Raw genomic sequence first — 20,765 nt, forward strand, 5'->3', positions numbered from 1 at the left:
TGTGTTTTTTTGTAAGGCAAATTTTTATTTTGGGGTTGACTTGCCCTTTAAGTGTGCTGTGCTCCTACTGTCACATTATATATAGGTCAAGTGCCTTCATGACATTCCTGTATGTGGGTGGCTAAATAAATATATTAATTGCAGTGCATTTATTCTTTTTTTGAAATTGTGTAATAATCCTGTACAAAATAAGAATAACAAAAGGATTTTGTCTATGCCGGTGTATTTCTAGGTTTCCAGCCATCGTGAATAATGTACAGCATCCACTGAAGCTATTCACTAGTAAAGCAAACAATAAGCCTGCTTCTGAAATCCATGGAGTGAGTAGCATCCACATCCTTCAGAGATCAGAATTCATACATAGTAATAAGACGTGCGCTTTCATCTTTTCAGGAAGAAATGTTGAAGAAAGGAAATAAAAGGACGAAGGGAAATTTCACCTGGTAAATATAATTTTCTAGTGCTGTATACGAAGGATTTATGATATTTCCAGTGCAAAATGAAAGAGTACAAGCCTATGATGGTTAAGTGCTGCTCTGTATTTATAAGCACAAATGTAGGAGGAATAGTATAAGGACAGGGCAAAGGCATCAGTATTTCCATTCATAAAGTGAGTTTCTTTCCAAGCTGTGCACAAATGATCTGATTGGAGACAGAGCCCAGGCTGAGGCTGGAGTCTGGGGATTTGCCAGTTGTGCTGATATATTTTGCTGGTACAGAACATTGCCGCTGCCCAAGTCATTCCCCTCCCCCTAGTCGGCTGCTATCTGATCTATGATGATATGTGATCTCTTGGATACTACCTCTCTCTCTCACACACACACATACACACATGTCAGACATTGCTGCTCCGCTGTGCACAATGCCTCTATCTTAGCACTGCTCTGTGCTATCAATCCTTTACAATGTTGCCATGTTTCCTTCTTTTGATCTCACCATTGTTTTGCTTTTCCTGCCTGCTCATGTTGCCTTTGGGGTTCCTTTGCCCTTCTGTTTGTATTTGTATGGATTACCATACTATAGATTGCAGGGACCAAGGACTTCCAAGCCTGCCTAGTTCATTTCCATTGGATGTGCGGAAACTTCTTGCAGCCAACAACCACATTCAGACTATACCAGCAGACCTCCTTTTATTTTACGGAGATCTTATATATCTGGACCTCAAGAACAACTCATTAACCTCAATAGAAGAAGGGACCTTCATCAGTTCTTCCAGACTGTTGTTTTTAGATCTAAGCTATAACAACCTGACGCAGCTGGATGCTGGGGTTTTTAAATCCGCAGAAAAGCTTATCAAGTTGTATTTAGGGAATAATAATCTTTCGGAAGTGCACAAAGCTGCATTTGAAAGCCTGAGCTCCCTCCAGGTATTGGAACTAAATAACAATAATTTACAAAGTTTGAGTGTAACAGCCCTGGAAGCACTCACATCCCTTCGCAATATCCGCTTGGATGGTAACCCTTGGATATGTGACTGTGACTTTGCCAATCTCTTTTTTTGGATTGATGAAAATGCAAAGAAACTGCAAAAAGGTAGGATTTTGCATGGATGCAACATGATCTCATACTGTAGAGGAATGCATGAATATGCCTCCGCACGTATTAGTATACAGCTTTGTATACAGTCACCTGCACTATGTGCATGCACACTGAAGACATTTACTAGCAGAGCTGAATAGAAATCAAAGCAAAGAGCCATTATACCACAATGATTTCTGATAATAAGTATTATAGACACAAGTTTATAAATCTAATTAAGGAACGTCTTTATTGTTCAGATAAAGAACCATTGGCACATTGTTATCCAAAGCATCTGAGCCAAAAAAAGAAGTAACTCTTTGTGCACCAGGACTTACTATAAATACAGAAATCTGTGTCTAATTATAAAGCTGTGACATATAGAACTATTAGAAGTATTAAATGTGCTGCTATTGCAGTCTACAAAAAGGTACAACTCCTACATGCACTAACGCATGACTGCAGAGTTCTAGGCACTTCTAAGAATGTATTTCTATGGATCCACTTGATATTTTATTGAACTGAACAACAGTATTTTCTGTTGTGAGGGAAGAAATTAATGTATTTCACTTTTTTTTTTAAAAAAAAAAAAATCTCTTTGGTATCATTTTACTTAAAAAAGATTAATTTATTGATTACACATCTCGTAGAAAAATAGGAATCAGGAAAGAAAGAATGATGGCTGTCCCATGGTGCATTGTTACCTTGCCTCATATTTACTAAATCATGAGGAATTAGTAAATGTGATGGTTATGGTAAAATATATCAAAGATTTCTTTTTTTAACAGTTCACATTAGGAGCCTAAAGGGTAACACACGGCAGATAAGTGTGATAAAAGCTAAGGTGAAAAAGAAAGTTATATTGGAATCTGTATTGATTAGAGCTTTTGCCAAAACAGCTGGGAGAGGGTTGAGATGATATCAAGGTTATCGGCCAATGATGATAATGGCGTTGGATTAGATATAAATATAGAGTTGGGAAGCAATGGGATTGTGGACTGGGTGGGATCATACAGACACAACAAGTGGTGAAGAACAATTACAGGATACAAGTTAGTGGGTTACTGTTAAATGCCATTAATAATATATTTCCAATTATTCCATACATTTAGCACATTTAGTTTGACTTTTCAACTGCTTTTCACCCTAAAAGGTATTTATAACATTTTCAAGTTTAATTATGGCAAAGCCCAATGACTATTCCCCAATCAATCCACTTGCCTAATGCAAATAATCTGTTGTTTTTCCATTTGGATTAAATAATAACATTTAATTTGATGACCAGTAAACATCAGAATGTCCAGTACGCTGCCATCATGCTCTTGTTGAAACAAACTTTTCAATACCTTGAGACATTCTGGAATTGTTGATCAACATTTGGAGGTAGGGTTCAAGCAGGCCAATCCTGACCTAAATTTATTCAAAAGGTATCAGAGTTATCACGACTCTCCTATTTATGAATGCCTTCCATTTTTATCTGGCAATGTTCCTTCAGTGTTCATCAGACCTTTTCAGTTTAAGCCCTTTTTGGAGGTCCTCTCTTTGCTCTGGCCCCCCTATCCCATAACAAGTTTCCATTTATAGGAAAACATTCAGAGTTATCTAGGAGAACAAAAAGGCACTCTTTATAAATATCACCCTAACTGGCCTTTAGGAACAGCCAACTGGCACTTATTTTGGGAATGACTGCTCTAAGGTAATCAGATCTGTAGCATAGAGTAAAGAGAATGCATTTGTTGGAGTAAAACGTAATTATAGTTAGTTAGTCAAATGCACCAGTGAAATGTAGATTTTAAGCTATGGATTTCAGGGCCTCCCTGACCACATGCTTTGGTTAAGCTAAGCTTGTTCCATATGTGATCCTTTATGCAGAAACCAATTATCCAGAAAGCACCAAATTACAGGAAGACTATTTTTCAAAGACTCCAGAATTATGTACTCTGTAATAATAAAACCATACCATGTACTTCATCCCAACTAAGTATATATACCGTAATTAATCCTTATTGGAAGCAATCCTATTTAGTTTATTTAATGTTTGAATGTTTGAATTATTTTTTAATAGACATAAAGTAGGGAGACCCAAATTATAGAAAGCTCCCTTATTTGGAAAACCCCAGGTCCCAAGCATTCTGGATAATAGTCCCAACACCTGTAATAGGTTTGTTTCTGGCTGTTTTTATTGTCCCCACTATATTGGACTGCAATGAGAAATATGTGTTTACTTTTAAATAAACAGCAATAATAAATTCTTCTTTTTTTTAAAGTTTTCTTTATTGGTGTGAACATTTTAATGAAAACAGTACCAAGAAAGTTGAAAGGACACCCTGAAAAAGTCAGGATAGAAAATAAATAATTTGGAGTGCTGGAAAATGAGGAGAAAGGATAGACTAACTAACTACCTAACTATCTAACTAACTAGCTACCTGACTATCTATTTATCTGTTTATTTCTACCTATCTATTTACCTACCTACCCCCCTTATTTTTTATTTCCTTAAGCTATTTTCCTTTTATTTGTCTATTTCTTCTTTTTCTTCTTTATCTCTTTTATAATAAGATGATTTTTCTTTATTTTCTTTTCTGTAAAAGATTAATGGGAAAAAAAACAGGAGAAAGGATAGAAAGAATGAAAGCTCGAATTTAAGGACTACTGCACTGACCATATATATTATTCACTGTTTGTCATGGCTTGGGATAGTAGCTTACAGTCTCATAATTAAGGCATTATCTAGTTTTGAGCTCAAGCAATTAGATTGTCAGTATGGAAGTACGTTAACCACTTGCCTCTGGTTTTACCCAACTTAATGGGGTATCCCAGATTTTAACTGGAGAGATTATTATTTATTAGCTTTTTCCAGATCCCCACTGTCAGATGTGCCGTGACCTTTCATGTCATAATGTTGACTATTTTTGCACTGCTATTAAATAATTGATAAGTATAACTGTTTAAATTGTAGTCTTCCAAGCATCTGCCTATTGCTGCATATATATATATATATATATATATATATATATATATATATATATATATATATATATATAAGAATCCTACAAGCTATTGTCCATAGTCTCCTGTTTAATTTCTCACTTGCATAAATGTAGCTGAGTATAGAGTCTGCCAAATACTAACCAAGTCTAAAATAATACTTTGCAGAGGCACATTTTGTGCTGAGCAAGGGGCCCATCTGTTTATGCACTGGCATCTAAATAATAATAATAGTCTCAAGGACTCAAGGACTTTGGGATGGAAAATCATTGTGTCCTTGATCTGTTTTTTCTCCTAATTTACTGCTTGCTTCTATAATGAACTTAGTTAGGTACAGCTAACCTTGTCTTATTCCCAGGGCCTTGTCGTATCTGCCACAAACCATTTGACATGAAAGGGTTAAATATGATGCCAGTGAAGCTTGTCACAGCAAAAAAATATTCACAATTGTGAGGCATTTCCAAGGCAATTTTCTGCTCTGAAGGTGTCAACGGCTCTCTTGTTCTACATTTACACCTGATTTAACGCAGCATAGGGAATACTGGTGTCTGCTTGAAATGTGTATAGTGTTAATTATACAACGGTAGCTTTACACATTTCTATTGATCCAAAGTGCTGAAACTGTAAAGCATTGGTTCTCATTTCAAAGCATCTCAAGGACCCCTCATAGGTAATGATTCAGGGGTATATACAGGTATTGGACAGATAACAGATCTTTCCATAATTTGGATCTTCATGCCTTAAGTCTACTAGAAAATCATGTAAACATTAAATAAACCCAACAGGCTGGTTTTGCTTCCTATAAGGATTAATTATATCTTAGTTGGGATCAAGTACAAGGTATTGTTTTATTATTACAGAGAAAAAGGGAATCATTTTTAAAAAAAATTGGATCTTTTGGATAAAATGGAAGATTGCCGTCCCATACTTTCTGGATAATGGGTTTCTGAATAATGGATCCGATACTTGTATATTTATTCTTTTATGTTTATATGTTGTTCTCTAGCAGCACAGGGCTATATTTTTGAGTGTTTTCGGTGTTTTTTAAAACCTTTCCATTTGCTACAGGTCTTCATAACTTTTAAAACCCTCATCTTTTACTCTTAATTTTAGGGTTAAAAAGAATCTTTGATAAAAACACAGACTATTCAGAAACATCAGAGCAATATATATTGCACTTATCACTGCATCTCTTCCATCACTTGTATACTTCTGATAATGCTGGTTACCCCTATGTGTCATAGAGCTTTAATGTATATATTTTTGTCCCCTGCAAGAGTCTTGTGGATCACAACGATATTCATGTATTCCCTAACAATACTTTATTGCCTCGCTATCTCTTATACATGTTATTCTCAGCAGCTTTCTATTTTCCCCTTTTATTGAAACATTTGACATCAGGCAACATGACCCAAAACAGAATCTTTTTAACAGTTTTAACATGCGATGAGCTCTATCACCCCTCTAAATCATGAATCCCCAATCCAAATTGTAATCAATTGGGATCAAGAATTTGACAATTTTCTCCCCAAATCTTACCAGTACAGGAAATAATTTTAACAGTAATCATAATTTTTACTTGAAAATAATACAGAAGGATGATAAATCAATCCCTCGGAGTCATAGCGGGTTATTTACTAAACTCCGAATGCCGAAAATCCAATAAATTTGTGTTTTTTAGTATAAAATCAGAATTTTAAAAAAAACATAACATTTTCGGAATCTCAGACCTGCCGAGGTTGCATAAAATCAATGGGAGAAGTGGCAACGATTTTTTAGATCTGCGCTGGGTTTCGTGCAATAGTCCAAAGTTTTCGGTGGGAAAATTCCAAAAAAAAAATCGTAAAATTCTTATTTTTCACTATTTCTTTAGGATTTTTTCCCGCAAACAACATTTTTGGGAAAGTGTATTAATAAATAAGCCGAAAAAGTTTTTTGCAGATAATATTGAGATAAATTCGGACTTTGATAAATGGCCTCGTAATCTTTGTTTTGAACTTCAAAAAATGCGACTTCATTGTGATCCACGCATATTTTAATCTTTAGCTATGGGCAGGGACAGCCACTGTCAGTACTGTGAGGCATGATAGAAGATTTCAGGAGGGGATTGTAGTATGGAACAGATGAGCTCTGTATTGAAACTTGGAACTACCTGTGTGAACAGAATACAAAGTATCTTGCGTGGCCTGTGCATTTCCCTGGTTGTCTCTGTCACCTCTAGTTTGACTTTCAGCAGCAAATTTGCATATCCCAGTCTGTTCCATTTCACATAGATTAACAATGCCGTTCACTTTGTACAAGAAGGATTACTAATAAATATGAAACTACAAAGGTGTAGTCAACAAATGTGGAGACTTGTAGACCTACAATTTAAATAATTACCTTAGTGGGATAACCTATAGAATATGTCATACACCTAAAGCATTACTGCTCTGCCGGCATTTTTGCACCTGAGGGGAAAATGCCAAATACTGCCTGATCCCACATTTTCCTCCATGACATTGATTTCAATGGCATCTGCCTGTCTTTGTACATAGAGGGGAGGATTTGAGCTCAAAAATGCTTGAGTTCAGCCTGAAATCTGCCAGGTGGATGCCATTAAATTCAATGAGATTTGTTAATCAAGTAAAGTGATAAGTGTCTTAATAGAGGGAGATTTTAACCTGAAATCACTGACAGGGGTTAGATTGTTAGCTTGACTTAACAAGGATTTGTACAGAAATTGGATAATCGATCCTAAAGACGGTGGTTAGTGGTGGAAGGAAGCATTGTGGATTGATACGGATTGATACTGTGTTGATAGATGGGTGGATATTTTTTAATGTCATTTAGATGCCTGGGAGGTTGCAGTGCTTCAATCCACACAGGCAAAAGTATAGGATTCATTTCACAAGATGCTTGGGACCTGAGGTTTCCTCATTAGGGGTCTGCTTCCTTTGCACTACCAGCAAACACTGAAACATTATTTGCCACCAAGATGGATTTATGCAGCTTAGTCACCATCGTGTACAAGGTATTGTCCTCATGTTACAGAGAAAAAGCAAATCAGTCCAATGGAAAAGTTATTTAATGAAATAAGACTGCAGGAAATGATATATTGCCATATTGTATATCCCATACCTGTACCGATTACGTTGTTTAAAACAAATATTAATCATGGATATATCATATACATGCAAAATGGGACTTGATAGAGGTTTTGTAGTTTTAGGGTGCAATCAGAACGCTTCATTTTCCGAAGTCGCCGGGCAACTAATCTCCCCGAATCTGAGCGTGTGCCCTGACCCTTAAAGTAAGTATCATTTAGTATTTAGCAAACTTTGTAGCACCCACTGGCTCTTGGCATTTAGGCCCTGTCATTGCAACTTTCTTGGCATCTTGGCACTGGCAGTATATAAAAAAGGCTTTGACCAGAGAACAATGGAAATCTTGCACAAGGCAAACCTACAAACAGGACCAGTTGTACTCTGTTCAAACCTACTAAAACTGATGCAAAAACAAAACAGTTATTATTATTATTATTATTAATAATAATAATAAATGAAAAATGTGCTTCCTAGTATTTCCACTAGGCTGGATGCACACCAATAGCATCTCTTGCTTATAAGGGAATCAAATAGCACAAACCATTGGCAATAAATGTATTTACTTGCCTTACATTGCCAGCATTATTAGAATATACTGTAGAAAGATTCAGATATAGTGATGGGCGAATTTGCGCCGTTTCCCTTTGCCAAAACATTTGCGAAATTCGCAAAACTGCGTTTTTGACACCGGCGCCTGTTTTTTGACGCCGGCGCCCGTTTTTGATGCTGGTGTCCGTTTTTTTTTCCCACGAATTTTCACGCGAATTTATTCGGTAGCGACGAATCACGCAAATTCGTCCCGAATTCGCGCCTGGCGAATAAATTCGCCCGTCACTATTGATATATATTATGAATCCTTCTAAATTCATAACAATGTCCTTTTATCTGACAATGTGTCTAATGCAGATCCCAAGAAAACTAAATATTTTCCCCAAAGCAGATTTTTGAGGTTGGAACAAATGCATTGCATGTAAGTATGAATATGTACTAGTCTTGTTACCTGATGATCTCATAACAGACTGAGATACTCCGTTGTCATATATTGTATCCATTTTCCAATGCACAGTGCATAGCTCATTGTATTTTTATTGAAGGGTGAATAATTACCGTGGAAGGAGGCACTAAATTAGACATTACATACGGCGTTTAACTGTCTGTCTCTGAGCACTTTAAGCGTATTTAGCGTATTTATAGAATACAGACACATTATATTTCAAAGCAGATGGAGTGAAATCACTGGTGCTAAAGCATGTAATTTGTTATGCTACTGATTATTGACAACTGATATAATTATCTCTATCTGTATAAGGAAAAATCTCATCATCAGTTGAACCTTGCCTTTATAATGATAATGACAATATGGTGGCAACAGGGATAGCATTTTCCAATTAAACATCCTCCTTACCCATCATAGGTTAGGTAGTTCCTCAGACAGGGGCTTGAGGTTACATTACATAAATGATGTAGAATTGTTTGCACACATGTGTGATCTATAAAGTCTTATCAGAAGAGGCAACACAACATTGATTAAATGACCAACAAATAGACATTGTAGAGATGTAATCTATAAAGGCTGAATAATGAGGCTTACAACACATGAAGAAGCAGTGACACACAGAGCATCTTAATTACTCTGACTTGCAAAGTATAAAGTAACTGCTATGTACAAGCATGAACCTGAGAACTTCAATACAAATGGCAAGTGACTCACAGAACACGTGCTTTTAATTTATAGTGAGTGAATAAAAGATCTGTTAATCAGCAGGGCTTACTAAGGAGACATAAGACTGAACCTGAGAGACAGGGAATTGACAGTTTAGGTCACAAATAGAGTTGAAGAAGGGTATGTGTATGGTATAAGGGAGAGAGTGCAATAAAAGATAATTGAACGATTTAGATGGTTATCAGCATGTCTTGTGGGGACATGCCAAACCCTAGGGGTAGGCAAATCTGTCAGGCTTTAGCACAACCACTTGTGGATTCAGCAGAAGTGAAGCAGAATAAAATTAGGCAGGCCAAGGATGACAAGTCCATCACAACATGATGACATTGTAAGCTGACCACTTTGACCTGATGATTTCACAGCGTGTTCCTCAATAGTATGAATGGAAGCAGGAAAGACTCAAGTGGGCAAAGGATGACTCATCCATCAGGTGATAACATAATAGGTTCAGCACTGTAGCCTGATGGTATCACAGCATGTTCCTCGATGTTATGAATGGAAGTAGAATATAATCAAGCAGGCCAAGGATGACATGTCCATCACAACATGATGAAATAATAAGCTGACCACTGTGGCATGATGATATCACAGAATGCTGAGATGTACTGGGGGAAGGGTGGTCACCATCTTGCTAAGTCCTCACAATAAAACAAGCTGGTTGAGAGGAAGGTGTGTTGCATGCACAACTTGGGGAGGAACTGCCTGGCTATGTTGCTGGACCCCTCAGTCACAGTACAGAATGGAGAAGCTTCTAATAACTTCATGGCAAATTCTGCACACCTAGGTCACACATCAAAGCATAGCAATATACAATACAGTATAAACTGACCAATCACCACTGTTTCCAGAAGATATCAGAAGTTTGTTCATTTCCTGAAGCCAGTTAGCAGTTGTCCTAGTCTCAACATTAAAAATTATTTTTCCAGCTTTTTCTACACTTTCACAGCTTTTCATACGATTTTTTTTAAAGATTTTTTTCAACAGAACAGCATTTACTAAAAATGTTTCTGGCGCATTGATGGCATGGACATTTCACTAAAGAACACATGCATTCTTGTTATGTAGATTTTATTGTATCCATTTAAATCCATTTAAATCTATTTAATGGAGTGGCACAGAGAAGCCAGAGATACTAAAAGCGACAGACTCATGATAAGGCAAAAATGTCATCTATGTACCTGCTGTATGTGTGATGACATTCTTGCCTCATTATGAGTCTTTCTCTTGTAGCGTTTTTATGAAGCAGTTTATGTGAACCCACCACCCTTTTAGCCAAAGCTGCAGATACCTCAAGCTATTACTATGCACATAGGGATAGGGCAAGTGAAATAAAAATTGCCCAATGATACATAAGCAATCTGTAACTTGTCCATACTGTATGTTAAGTTTGAGCACTAAGTGGTTCAAAGTCACATGTCTTAGTACTCAGTTACACAGTAACTGCGGATCGGGCGGGTTTGGGCTGACCTTGCACCCCTCTTTGCAGGAGGCAGGCAGGTCAGGGTTGAGCTCTTCTCCTTCTCTCCCCATCCACCAACTTGCACTGCCTGCTTCTGACTTCCAGGTTCTTCTTTTATAGATGCTGCGCCTGCTTGTCCCACCCCTTTTGTGACATCGTTGGCGGGGCGGCGCTGGTCTATATAAGGAAGCCGGTAGGCGGGTCCGGGCAGGTCCGGGTGGAGGGAGGGCGGGATTCGGGCATGTGCGGGTCGTGAAAAACCCGACCAGCACATTACTATTACACATCTGAGGCATTTTGTGCTCTAGGCCTTCTATCTGATTGAGGTGGGATGAAATTCAGCCACCCCTGGCCCTCCTGCCCACGTTTCACCCTTCTTATGGCTCTGGCCAGCCCAAAAGGGGTGCGGGCATGGGCGCGATTGCACCCCCAGTAGTTACTCCACTGTGTTTATCTTAAATACAGGGCTCTGCAGCACCTTAATCTTTCTGAACTTGGTGGCTGCATAATACACAAGGTATTTGGTGCAATAGTAGATGACTATGTCCTCCCTAACATCTGCCTATCTACATGCAGCACCAGCAAGGCCTTCTGGCAGTCTGTAACTCTTTGTACTCACTTTGGTCAGTGCAAAAGTTGCTTCTAAAGTGCAACATGTGTATAAGCTAGGGACAAGGTACAAGGTTCAGAAAAGGGGTTCACTTTCCCCCATATTTTGCACTTTGTACCTTGCACATAAATGATAAATGATTTTTTATTATTTGTTCTATCTATTTATACCTACACGCAGGAGCTGCCACATTGCATGTCATCTCCATTAACATCAAGAGAACAGTGGAATTTGTTATATATATATCAATAGAGTTGAATAGCATGACAGCTCCCTCTTTAAATAGATACACATTATACAGAAAAGGATTTTTTTTCCTGAATATACAATTAATGACAAATTTATTGACAAGAAAAAAACTAATAAACAGGGTGAATTTAGAGTGGGGTAGATTGCACCCATTACAGTGAGTCAGACCCCCTGACTGTCCCTGTTGTATAACACATCTGTCCTGTGGGAATATGCCTGAGCAGGATAAAAAAAATAACACACTGGATCTTGATCAGATTCTGAACCCAGAGATGAGCGTTTTGTTGCACCCGATAGAAGGAATGGAAAGCTAATAAGTCATTGACACTGAGAATTCTCATGCGTGTCCAGATCTTTCAAGGATTCCATCAATATGAGCCGATTAGGATAATAGATGTCATTCTCCCCTTCCTTAATATGTGGCTTTATATTTATCAGGCATTGGGCCCTGTCAAGCCTGTCATTTGCTGAAATTCCCTTGGTACGTGTTAGCTGAGAAACTGAGGGAAGAATTCCTGGAAATGAGAAGCCTGATATTTAAGTCATAGAAATGTTATAATACAGAATGTATGGTACAAGCTCAACAGCAGATTTACACTGACCTTTGATGCTGCAAAGACAATTACAGTAAGAGACAGCTCCTGATTGTGTCCAGCTTAACTGCAACATGATCGTATCAGCGCTCTACAGGTAATGACACCCCGTCTGGCACAGAGAAGATGGATTCTGCTAGATTTTAATCTCTATCAGCGTGAGAGCTGTAAATAAATCCTAGGGAAATTAAAAGAGTGCACACAGAGGTGGTATGACTTATATTTACATATCACTTTGCATTTATACCCAATCTATCCCCCACAGTCCTAATGTTCTGAATACCATCATTTACAAGTGTAGTTGCTAAACTGCCACACTGCAATTAACTATAGTGATAAACCAGCAATTGTCTTTATCAGTTGAAGTTACAAATAGTGGCCATATTCGTAAATTAGCCACATTAGCCAATACAGTCACACTTCTTGTATCCAAAAAAATATTTGTAATACAGGTCAGAGAGGTCTGAATTGCAGGAAGGCCATCAACCATAGAGTCCATTTAAAGGAGAACTAAAGCCCAACTAAACAAGTAGGCTAGAAATGTTGTACCCAAGGCAACCACAGTGTTTTAGCAGGAGAGATCTGTGTCTCCAAAGATGCCCCAGTAGCTCCCCATCTTCTTTTCTGCTGATTCACTGCACATGCTCTGTACTGCTGTCACTTACTGAGCTTAGGGACCCACTTACAATATACAGTACACATAGAATATAAATGTCACAATAGAAGGCTGATTAGTAATTAATACAGATAATTACTACATGGCAGCACAGAAACCAGTGCAATTAGCATCAGAATTTAATAATCAGCCTTGTTGCATCAGTTTATATTACAGGCAACCTCATTTTCTGACTGATAATTTGTGTTGACCACCTAAGCTTAGCTTCTCAACGGCTGCTCAGAGCCCACTGAGCATGTGAGTGTCACAGACACTTTCCAAGATGGTGATTCCCTGTGACAAGTTTTAAGTCCTGGATCATTGCTGCTATTGACAAGCTGAAACTTTAGGCTGGTGCAATAAGTTTAGTATATAAAATATGTAATTTTTAATCTTATTCATTTTTAGGGTTTAGTTCTCCTTTAAACAAATGATTTAAATTCTATTTAAAGAACATGTAAACTCTACATTCTCCTGCCATATATGTAAGATGGGCACATGTCCCCCTCCCAAACTGCATCATTTGTACTGCATATATCCCCTCTGTTCCCTTTCTCTGTAATAGTAAAATACCACCTTGTACTTGACCAATCTACTGAAAACGAATTGACTGTTGTGACATTTACGGCATTTGTTTTCGAGACTGCACATAAAAATCTGTCGCTAAAATTCTGCATGTTTTATTGTAAAACTTCAATAAAATGTTTGAAAACAATCTTGTACTTGATGGTAACTAAAGCTGGCCATAGATGTTGAGATTTTTAAAAGATCAGATCCTGATCGTGAGACCACGATCTTCTCGGAACGATCGTACGATCGTACGAATTTACCATCAACTAAAAAGACCAATTTGCCAGGAAAACAAAGGGGAGCTGCCTGCTTGGCCCTGCAAACATAGATAGATTGCACTGGGACCGACAAAGATTTTTTGACCTGGCCGATCAATTTCCTGACAGATGTCGGCCGAAAAATCGTAAGATGTACGATCGTTCGAATCCCACTAACCGCAGGATAATTTCGAAGGATTGGTCGGACTTCCCTAAAATCGTCATTCGGCAAGAAGAATCGTCGCGTCTATGGGGAGCTTAAGCTGCATGAATCCATGTAGGTAGCAAAACAATGCTATTTAGTTTAGTTAATTAATTTTTAAGTAGACCATACACATAGAGATCCACTCGTTTGGCGATTTTCGGATCTCTCCCTGATATGCCCAGGATTGACATCTGGCCCACAGTCATAGGCGGAGGGTGATTTTTTCATTTGGGGAGGCTAAAGAGATGGCCATACATGTGAAAAAATTAACTGTAAAAAGCCATCAGAGTGGTCCTCTGGCTTTCGCTATTTACTTTACCATTTTATATTTTTGTTTGTTTCTGAGATTTTAGAAGTTGTATACAATTGAACTGCTAACAACTCAGCTCTCTATGCAGTTTCTTATGAACTTCCTATATTCAGTTAACCCTGTGGTTGCTGACTCTATGTTGAGACAAATGACTGGTGTTATCAGTCTGAAAATGCAAACATCTCAGAAAGTATTAAAAATATAAAAATATATAAAAATTATCAGGATGTCTGATAAGTGATAAACTATGGGTAATTGTAAGGAATAAGATAAAAACCCAACCAAATTGTGGCTGCTTTGTATATAAGTTTGTTAAGTAGGAAATAACCTGAAACCTGCCCCTTCCTGGAGAATATTTTGGCACCTGCAGGCCTACTGTTTTACTTCCACCTTTCGTGCACCCAATATTGCCCCAGAACCTAGAGACTATAAAATGCAATACTTGGAAATGGTGACACATACCAGATAATAAACAGAAAGGCAAGGATCAGCTCAGCAGGCTAAAGTCACTCCTTCATGCAAACTCCAAAGAGACCTTAACATGCTTAGGAATGTCTGAGAGCCGAAGTCTGTGATCCGTGACGTCATCTGACATCTTCACCCGGCTTCTAAATGTAGTGTCCGACTCTGGATCTGCAAATCTGCAAAACTGCGATTTGGATACAAACCTTCCGATCTGGATACAAACTTTCTTTTCAGCTGCAGCCTGCATAGTCCAAGTCACCCAACTCAGTAAGGTTTTTTTTTTTTTTTTAAAGTACATTTCTTTTAATTTATTCTTTTAATACAAACAGGGAGATTTAGGGAGGTTTAGCCTCCCCAAGCCTTAGTGAAAATCCGCCCATGGGCCCACTCTCGGGCCAGATATGGACTTGGGGAGCCCATCGGAGGGCCCCACACATGGGCAGTCCCGGTCTGTCGGCAGCTTTTATCGGCTCGTGTATGGCTTCCATTAAGGCATGGCAATCTAAATTGCAGATCCCTTATCTGGAAATCCCTCCCAGTCCCGTGCATTGCGAATAATGGATTCCCATACATTTTTCAAATATACATACATGGCTTTATAATAGTGTCTTTTAATTTTTTTTTTAATTGTTAAAGTAGATACAGTTGTTAGCTACAATTACATATTACAGATGCAGAGTATAGTAATGCATTGGTAACCCTGGTGTCACCATAGAAGTGTCAGGTTGGAATGCCAGGATGGGATACTAGAACTGTGACCAGGGTCCCATTCACTGTATTTTTCTCTCTTCTCCTGTTTCATGCTCACTTCTCCGTTTCCTTCTCATCTTTCTTTCTATTATTTCACCTTTCCTGTCCCACACATCTTCATTTCTCTCTCTATTTCCTATTCTCCATCCCTGTGCTCTTCTGTTTTCCTTATTCCTTCTTTCCCATTTGTGTACTTTTCTTTTTTTCACCACTTTTTCTCTGCATCACTGTATTTTATTATGATTTGCCATTCTATTTCTGTGTTGTTTTTATTTTGCTCATCTCTTGCCCTTGATTTTATTCTTCTTTATAGTAATATTTTCTCTTTGACTACTGTGAATATATAGAAAATCATGTGCCACACCTGAAGTGACAGAGATTTCCATGTGCAGGTAAGGAATGTATATTGCAGCTACACTGTACATTCTGTATCACTCTTCAGCACAGAAAGATCACTCAACCCATTATCAATATATTTAAGACAGCGACATTTTGTGCATACAGCTACTAAAAAATGACTTACCCTTTAAACAACACAGGGATTGTTTGTCCATATATTGCAATATATTTAAGCTGGCCAACTACGTCAAAGTCATCCCATATCTGGCCAGTCCTACACTTGGGGGCATATTTATCAAAGGTCGAAGTTAAAAAAAACTTTGAACTTCAAATTCAAAAAGACCAACCGAATGGAGGTCGAAGTTTTTTGGGGTCGAAGTGGGCCGAATCCGGCCTTATTTGAATCGTACGATCGTACTTCGATCTACTTTGTTTCGAACTTTTTTTAACTTCGAACTTCGATCTCCCAAACTCCCCCAATTGCCTCCATACAGGTTGTAGGAGGTCCCCCATAGGCTAGAACAGCACTTCGGCAGCTTTTAGGTGGCGAATGGTCGAAGTCGAAGTTTTAAAGAGACAGTACTTCAAAGAAATTCAACCTTGGAATTTCGAATTTCCACTTTGAATCGAAGTATGACCATTCCCTAGTCGAAGTACACAAAAATTCAAAGTTTTTCACTTCGAAACTTCACCTCAACCTTTGATAAATCTGCCCCTTAAATTGCATCTGATTCATTAAGAATTGCTTCATTATACATTTTACAAAGGGACTAAGTTTTCCCTGCAACTTACTAGCTGCTTTCAAAGTAAAACTCCCAAACTTGGCTGCCCTTTTATTAGACACCAGTGGGATCACCTGACTATAGTTGGGAAGGGTGGGAGCTACAACATGGAGTTGGCCACTGCTCCTGTATAAAAGGGCAGCCAAGTTTGGGAGTTTTACTTTTTGTAAAATGTATAATGAAGCAATAGAATTCATAATGAATCAAATGAAAATTGAGTGTAGGACTGGCCAGATATGGGATGACTTTGATGTAGTTGGCCAGCTTAAATATATTGCAATATATGGACAAACAATCCCTGTTTTGTTTAAAGGGTAAGGCATTTTTTAGTAGCAGTATGCACAAAATGTCTTTGTCTTAAATATATTGATAATGGGTTGAGTGCAGAGGACTCTTGTATTTGTTGTATTTTGTGGTCACAGCCTCATTGCACCCCCGCATATATATATATATATATATATACTGGAAAAGGAGTCTCACACTCTATTAAATAATAAATTATAAAATAATAAAGAAGTTTATTATATCACAGAGGAAAACACTGAAGTTTCAGTCAGCAGCCTGACCTTTTTCATAGTCCAAGCTTGACCCTTTTAACCCCTGGTGATGAAAACAACCGACAAACCAGGTCAACCAAATTAACCCTTGTATTTCCCACATGTGTTGAAATACATTCATCAAAATTGTAATACCAAAGTGCACTGTGCAATTTCAAAATACAATACATTTAAAAACAGCTTGCGATTTCATTGTAACATATAGCTTAAGTTAATATCAGGTTTGTATTCATCTTATGTTTGTTTTTTGTTTCTTATTTTTAATTTTTATTTTTTTATTTTTTATTATTTTTTATTACTTTTTGGTTTCCATTATATTTTTTCTTTTTCCTTCTCCGATTGAGTTTTCTTTTTTGAATGACAAAACACCCACTATTGATTTAGAACTTGTGCTAATGCGCAAGTGCATTAACCCCAGACATCCACAAAGTTGACCTGTATTTACAGCAATTTTTTGCTGATAAAAATATCCAGTTCACATACCTGAAGACACAGTGAGTAAACTAAATATGATCGCTAATATTTCTAGGTCCATGTGATGATTGCTCCAATTGTTGTCCAGATTCTAAGATGCGCATATTGTACAGATTCTATATTTCGATTTGATATATTTACAACCTTATCATGTAATGGAACATTTATAAAGTATTGGTTTCCCGTCGTTATGTAACTAATGTGATACATTGTAAATAATTTGATACATTGTATGTAATATTAGGCTGGATAAAGTAAACTGAGAAGATTAACTTGTCTACAAGCCGTTCTATTGGGCCATTGAAACATGCATTGCTGAGAGAGTGTAAGATTAATTCAAGCCTGATATTTACTTAAGCTATATGTTACCATGAAATCACAAGCTGTTTTTAAATTTATTGTATTTTGAAATTGCACAGTGCACTTTGGTATTACAATTTTGATGAATGTATTTCAACACATGTGGGCAATACAAGGGTTAATTTGGTTGACCTTGTTTGTCGGGTTCACTTCTGGTTATTTTCATCACTATATATATATATATATATATATATATATATATATATATATATATATATATATATATATATATATATATATATATATATATATATATATATATATATATATATGTATGGAAATTCAATATATGTATAAAGATGACAAGATTTGATTTCAGATGATTTACTAAGAAATTGTATGACGGATTTAATATAATATATATGTACTTAAAGTGATTGAGTCCAGGCACATGTTCCACCACTAGAAATGAGTGCAGTTTTAAGTATATGTGTTATGTTTACTGTTCTGTTAGTGTTATGTTATTACTACTAGAGTTCTACTACTGTGTTCTTACTACTAGAGATGTTGCACAAGTTATTTGGGAACTGGAAACGAGAAGGAATATACGCCAAGGTTGCTCAGTTCTTACGAAGCAGAATTATGAGGATGGCTTACTTGGAGTTTAACACATACAGTATTTGTATGCACAAAAAAATCTTTCTTAAGCAGAAGAACATCAGAGCAGCCTCTTTCTTTCTCCTGACAACTTCCTTGACTACTTGATGGTCAGACTTGTCAGAAACTGACCAGCAGGTGGCGCTGTTGTAACAAAATTCATTCATGTTAAAAGTACATGTATCCTTTAAAGGGATTGTTCACCTTTAAATTAACTTTTAGTATGATGCTGATTTGCAGCTGGTTTTAATTTTCAGTTATTTGTGGTTTTTGAGTTATTTAGCTTGTTATTCAGCAGCTCTACAGTTTGATATTTCAGCAATCTGGTTGCTAGGGTCCAAATTACCCTATCAACATGAACTGATTTGATTAAGAGACTGAATTATGAATAGGAGAGGGTCCAAATAAAAAGACGAGTAATAAAAAGTAGCAATAACAATACATTTGTAGCCTTATAGAAAATTTGCTTAGAATTAGCCATTCTATAACATACTAAAAGTTAACTGAAAGGTGAGTTAATTTTAGGATGTTATAGAATGGCCAGTTCTAAGCAAATTGTTTTTTTTAATTATTTGTCTTCGAAACAGTCGAAGTTCCATGGAAGTCCAAGGAACTGCGCTGATCCTGTAGGAGCTTTTTTTTCCATTAACACTTTTGGAGGTGTTCAGATTTTTTTTCACTAGTAATTGTCCGAAAAGCTCTAATTATTAAAGGATTTTGGATCACTTAGCGCACTGGTCAGAGTTTTTCTTCATTCATGCTTTTTATATTCAGATCTTTTAATAAATTATATGGCATTTCTGGTTTTACAGAAAATGGGTTTATTTATGGTTTCAAAAACCACCAAAATGAGAATGTTGATAAACGGGCCTTCCTGTGTGCTAAAAAAAAATCATTTAAACAGTAACCAACCCCAGTAGGATTGTTTTTCCTCCAACAGGAATAAATTATATCTTCAAATCAATGACAAGGTATTGTTTTATTATTACAGAGAAAAAAGGAAATAATGTTAAAAATTTAATTATTTGATTGAAATGGAGTCTATGGGAGACGGCCTTCCTGTAATGTTGATCTTTTTTGGATGACCAGTTTCCAGATGATAGATCCCATAATTGTACAATACAAGGTTCTTTTAACAAGACAATAAAAAAGTGTAAATAATGAAGTTTGAAATTGGATGCAATCAGTATGATTTTTACTTACTATGCACAATTCCCAGATTCTAGGGTAACTTGGCTGTTCTGTATTTTGGAAGAAGTTTAATGAAAGTATTACCTATCTCTTGCCTTTTACTGTACTACAAGTATAGGAAACGGTATTCGGAAACCTGTTACACAGAAAGCTCTGAATTCCGAAAAGGTTGTCTCCCATAGACATAGGGGCACATTTACTAAGGTTAATTAACCCTCGATATTCGACCATCGAAGTAAAATCCTTCGACTTCAAATATCGAAGTCGAAGGATTTACCGCATTTACTTCGATCAAATGACCGAACGAACGATTAAATCCTTAGAATTGAACGTTTCGAAAGATTTTAATCCATCGATCGAACGATTTTCCTTCGATCAGAAATTGCTTAGAAAGCTTATGGGGAAGGTCCCCACAGACTAACATTGGTGCTCGGTAGGTTTTAGGTGGCGAAGTAGGTAGTCGAAGTTTTTTTTAAAGAGACAGTACTTCGACTATCGAACTATTTTTAGTTCGAATAGTTCGATTCGAAGTCGAAGGTCGAAGTAGCCAATTCGATGGTCAAAGTAGCCAAAAAAAACTTTGAAATTCGAAGTTTTTTTCATTCTAATCCTTCACTCGAGCTTAGTAAATGTGCCCCTAAATGTTAATTAAATAATTAAACATTTTACCAGATATTTCCTTTTTTCCCTGTAATAAAAAAACAGTAACTTATACTTGATCCAAACTAAGATATAATTAATCCTTATTGGAGGTAGAACAATCCTACTGAGTTTATTTAGGAGGTTATCTGACGGCAAAAATCCTGAAAAATTCGTGATTTTCTTTTATAAAATCAGACTTTTAATAAATCACAAAGTTTTTCAGAACTTATTAAACCCCGAGGATGGAAAAGTCCGAATCTGAAAATCCGGCATCTAAGACCTGTCGAGATTGCATATAAGTCAATGGGAGAAGTCCCAATGATGTTTTGATGTGCGCTGGGTTTTGTGCAATACCCTGGAGTTTTTGGGCAAAAAGCATAAGAAA

The 20,765-nt window shown here is 37.0% G+C and overlaps 1 protein-coding gene across 1 annotated transcript in view; it reads left to right on the plus strand.

Moving 5' to 3' along the window:
• Positions 1 to 706: 706 nt before the first annotated feature.
• The window catches only part of LOC108696587 (leucine-rich repeat-containing protein 38), a 44,649-nt gene continuing 24,590 nt past the window's right edge, over positions 707 to 20,765 (plus strand). The window contains exon 1 of the mRNA XM_018226088.2: positions 707 to 1,533. Within this exon, the coding sequence (XP_018081577.1) occupies positions 906 to 1,533 (628 nt within the window). The 5' untranslated portion in view covers positions 707 to 905. The remainder of the gene's footprint in view (positions 1,534 to 20,765) is intronic.

This window comes from Xenopus laevis, chromosome 7L (assembly GCF_017654675.1).
Source record: "Xenopus laevis strain J_2021 chromosome 7L, Xenopus_laevis_v10.1, whole genome shotgun sequence".
Taxonomy (NCBI): domain Eukaryota; kingdom Metazoa; phylum Chordata; class Amphibia; order Anura; family Pipidae; genus Xenopus; species Xenopus laevis.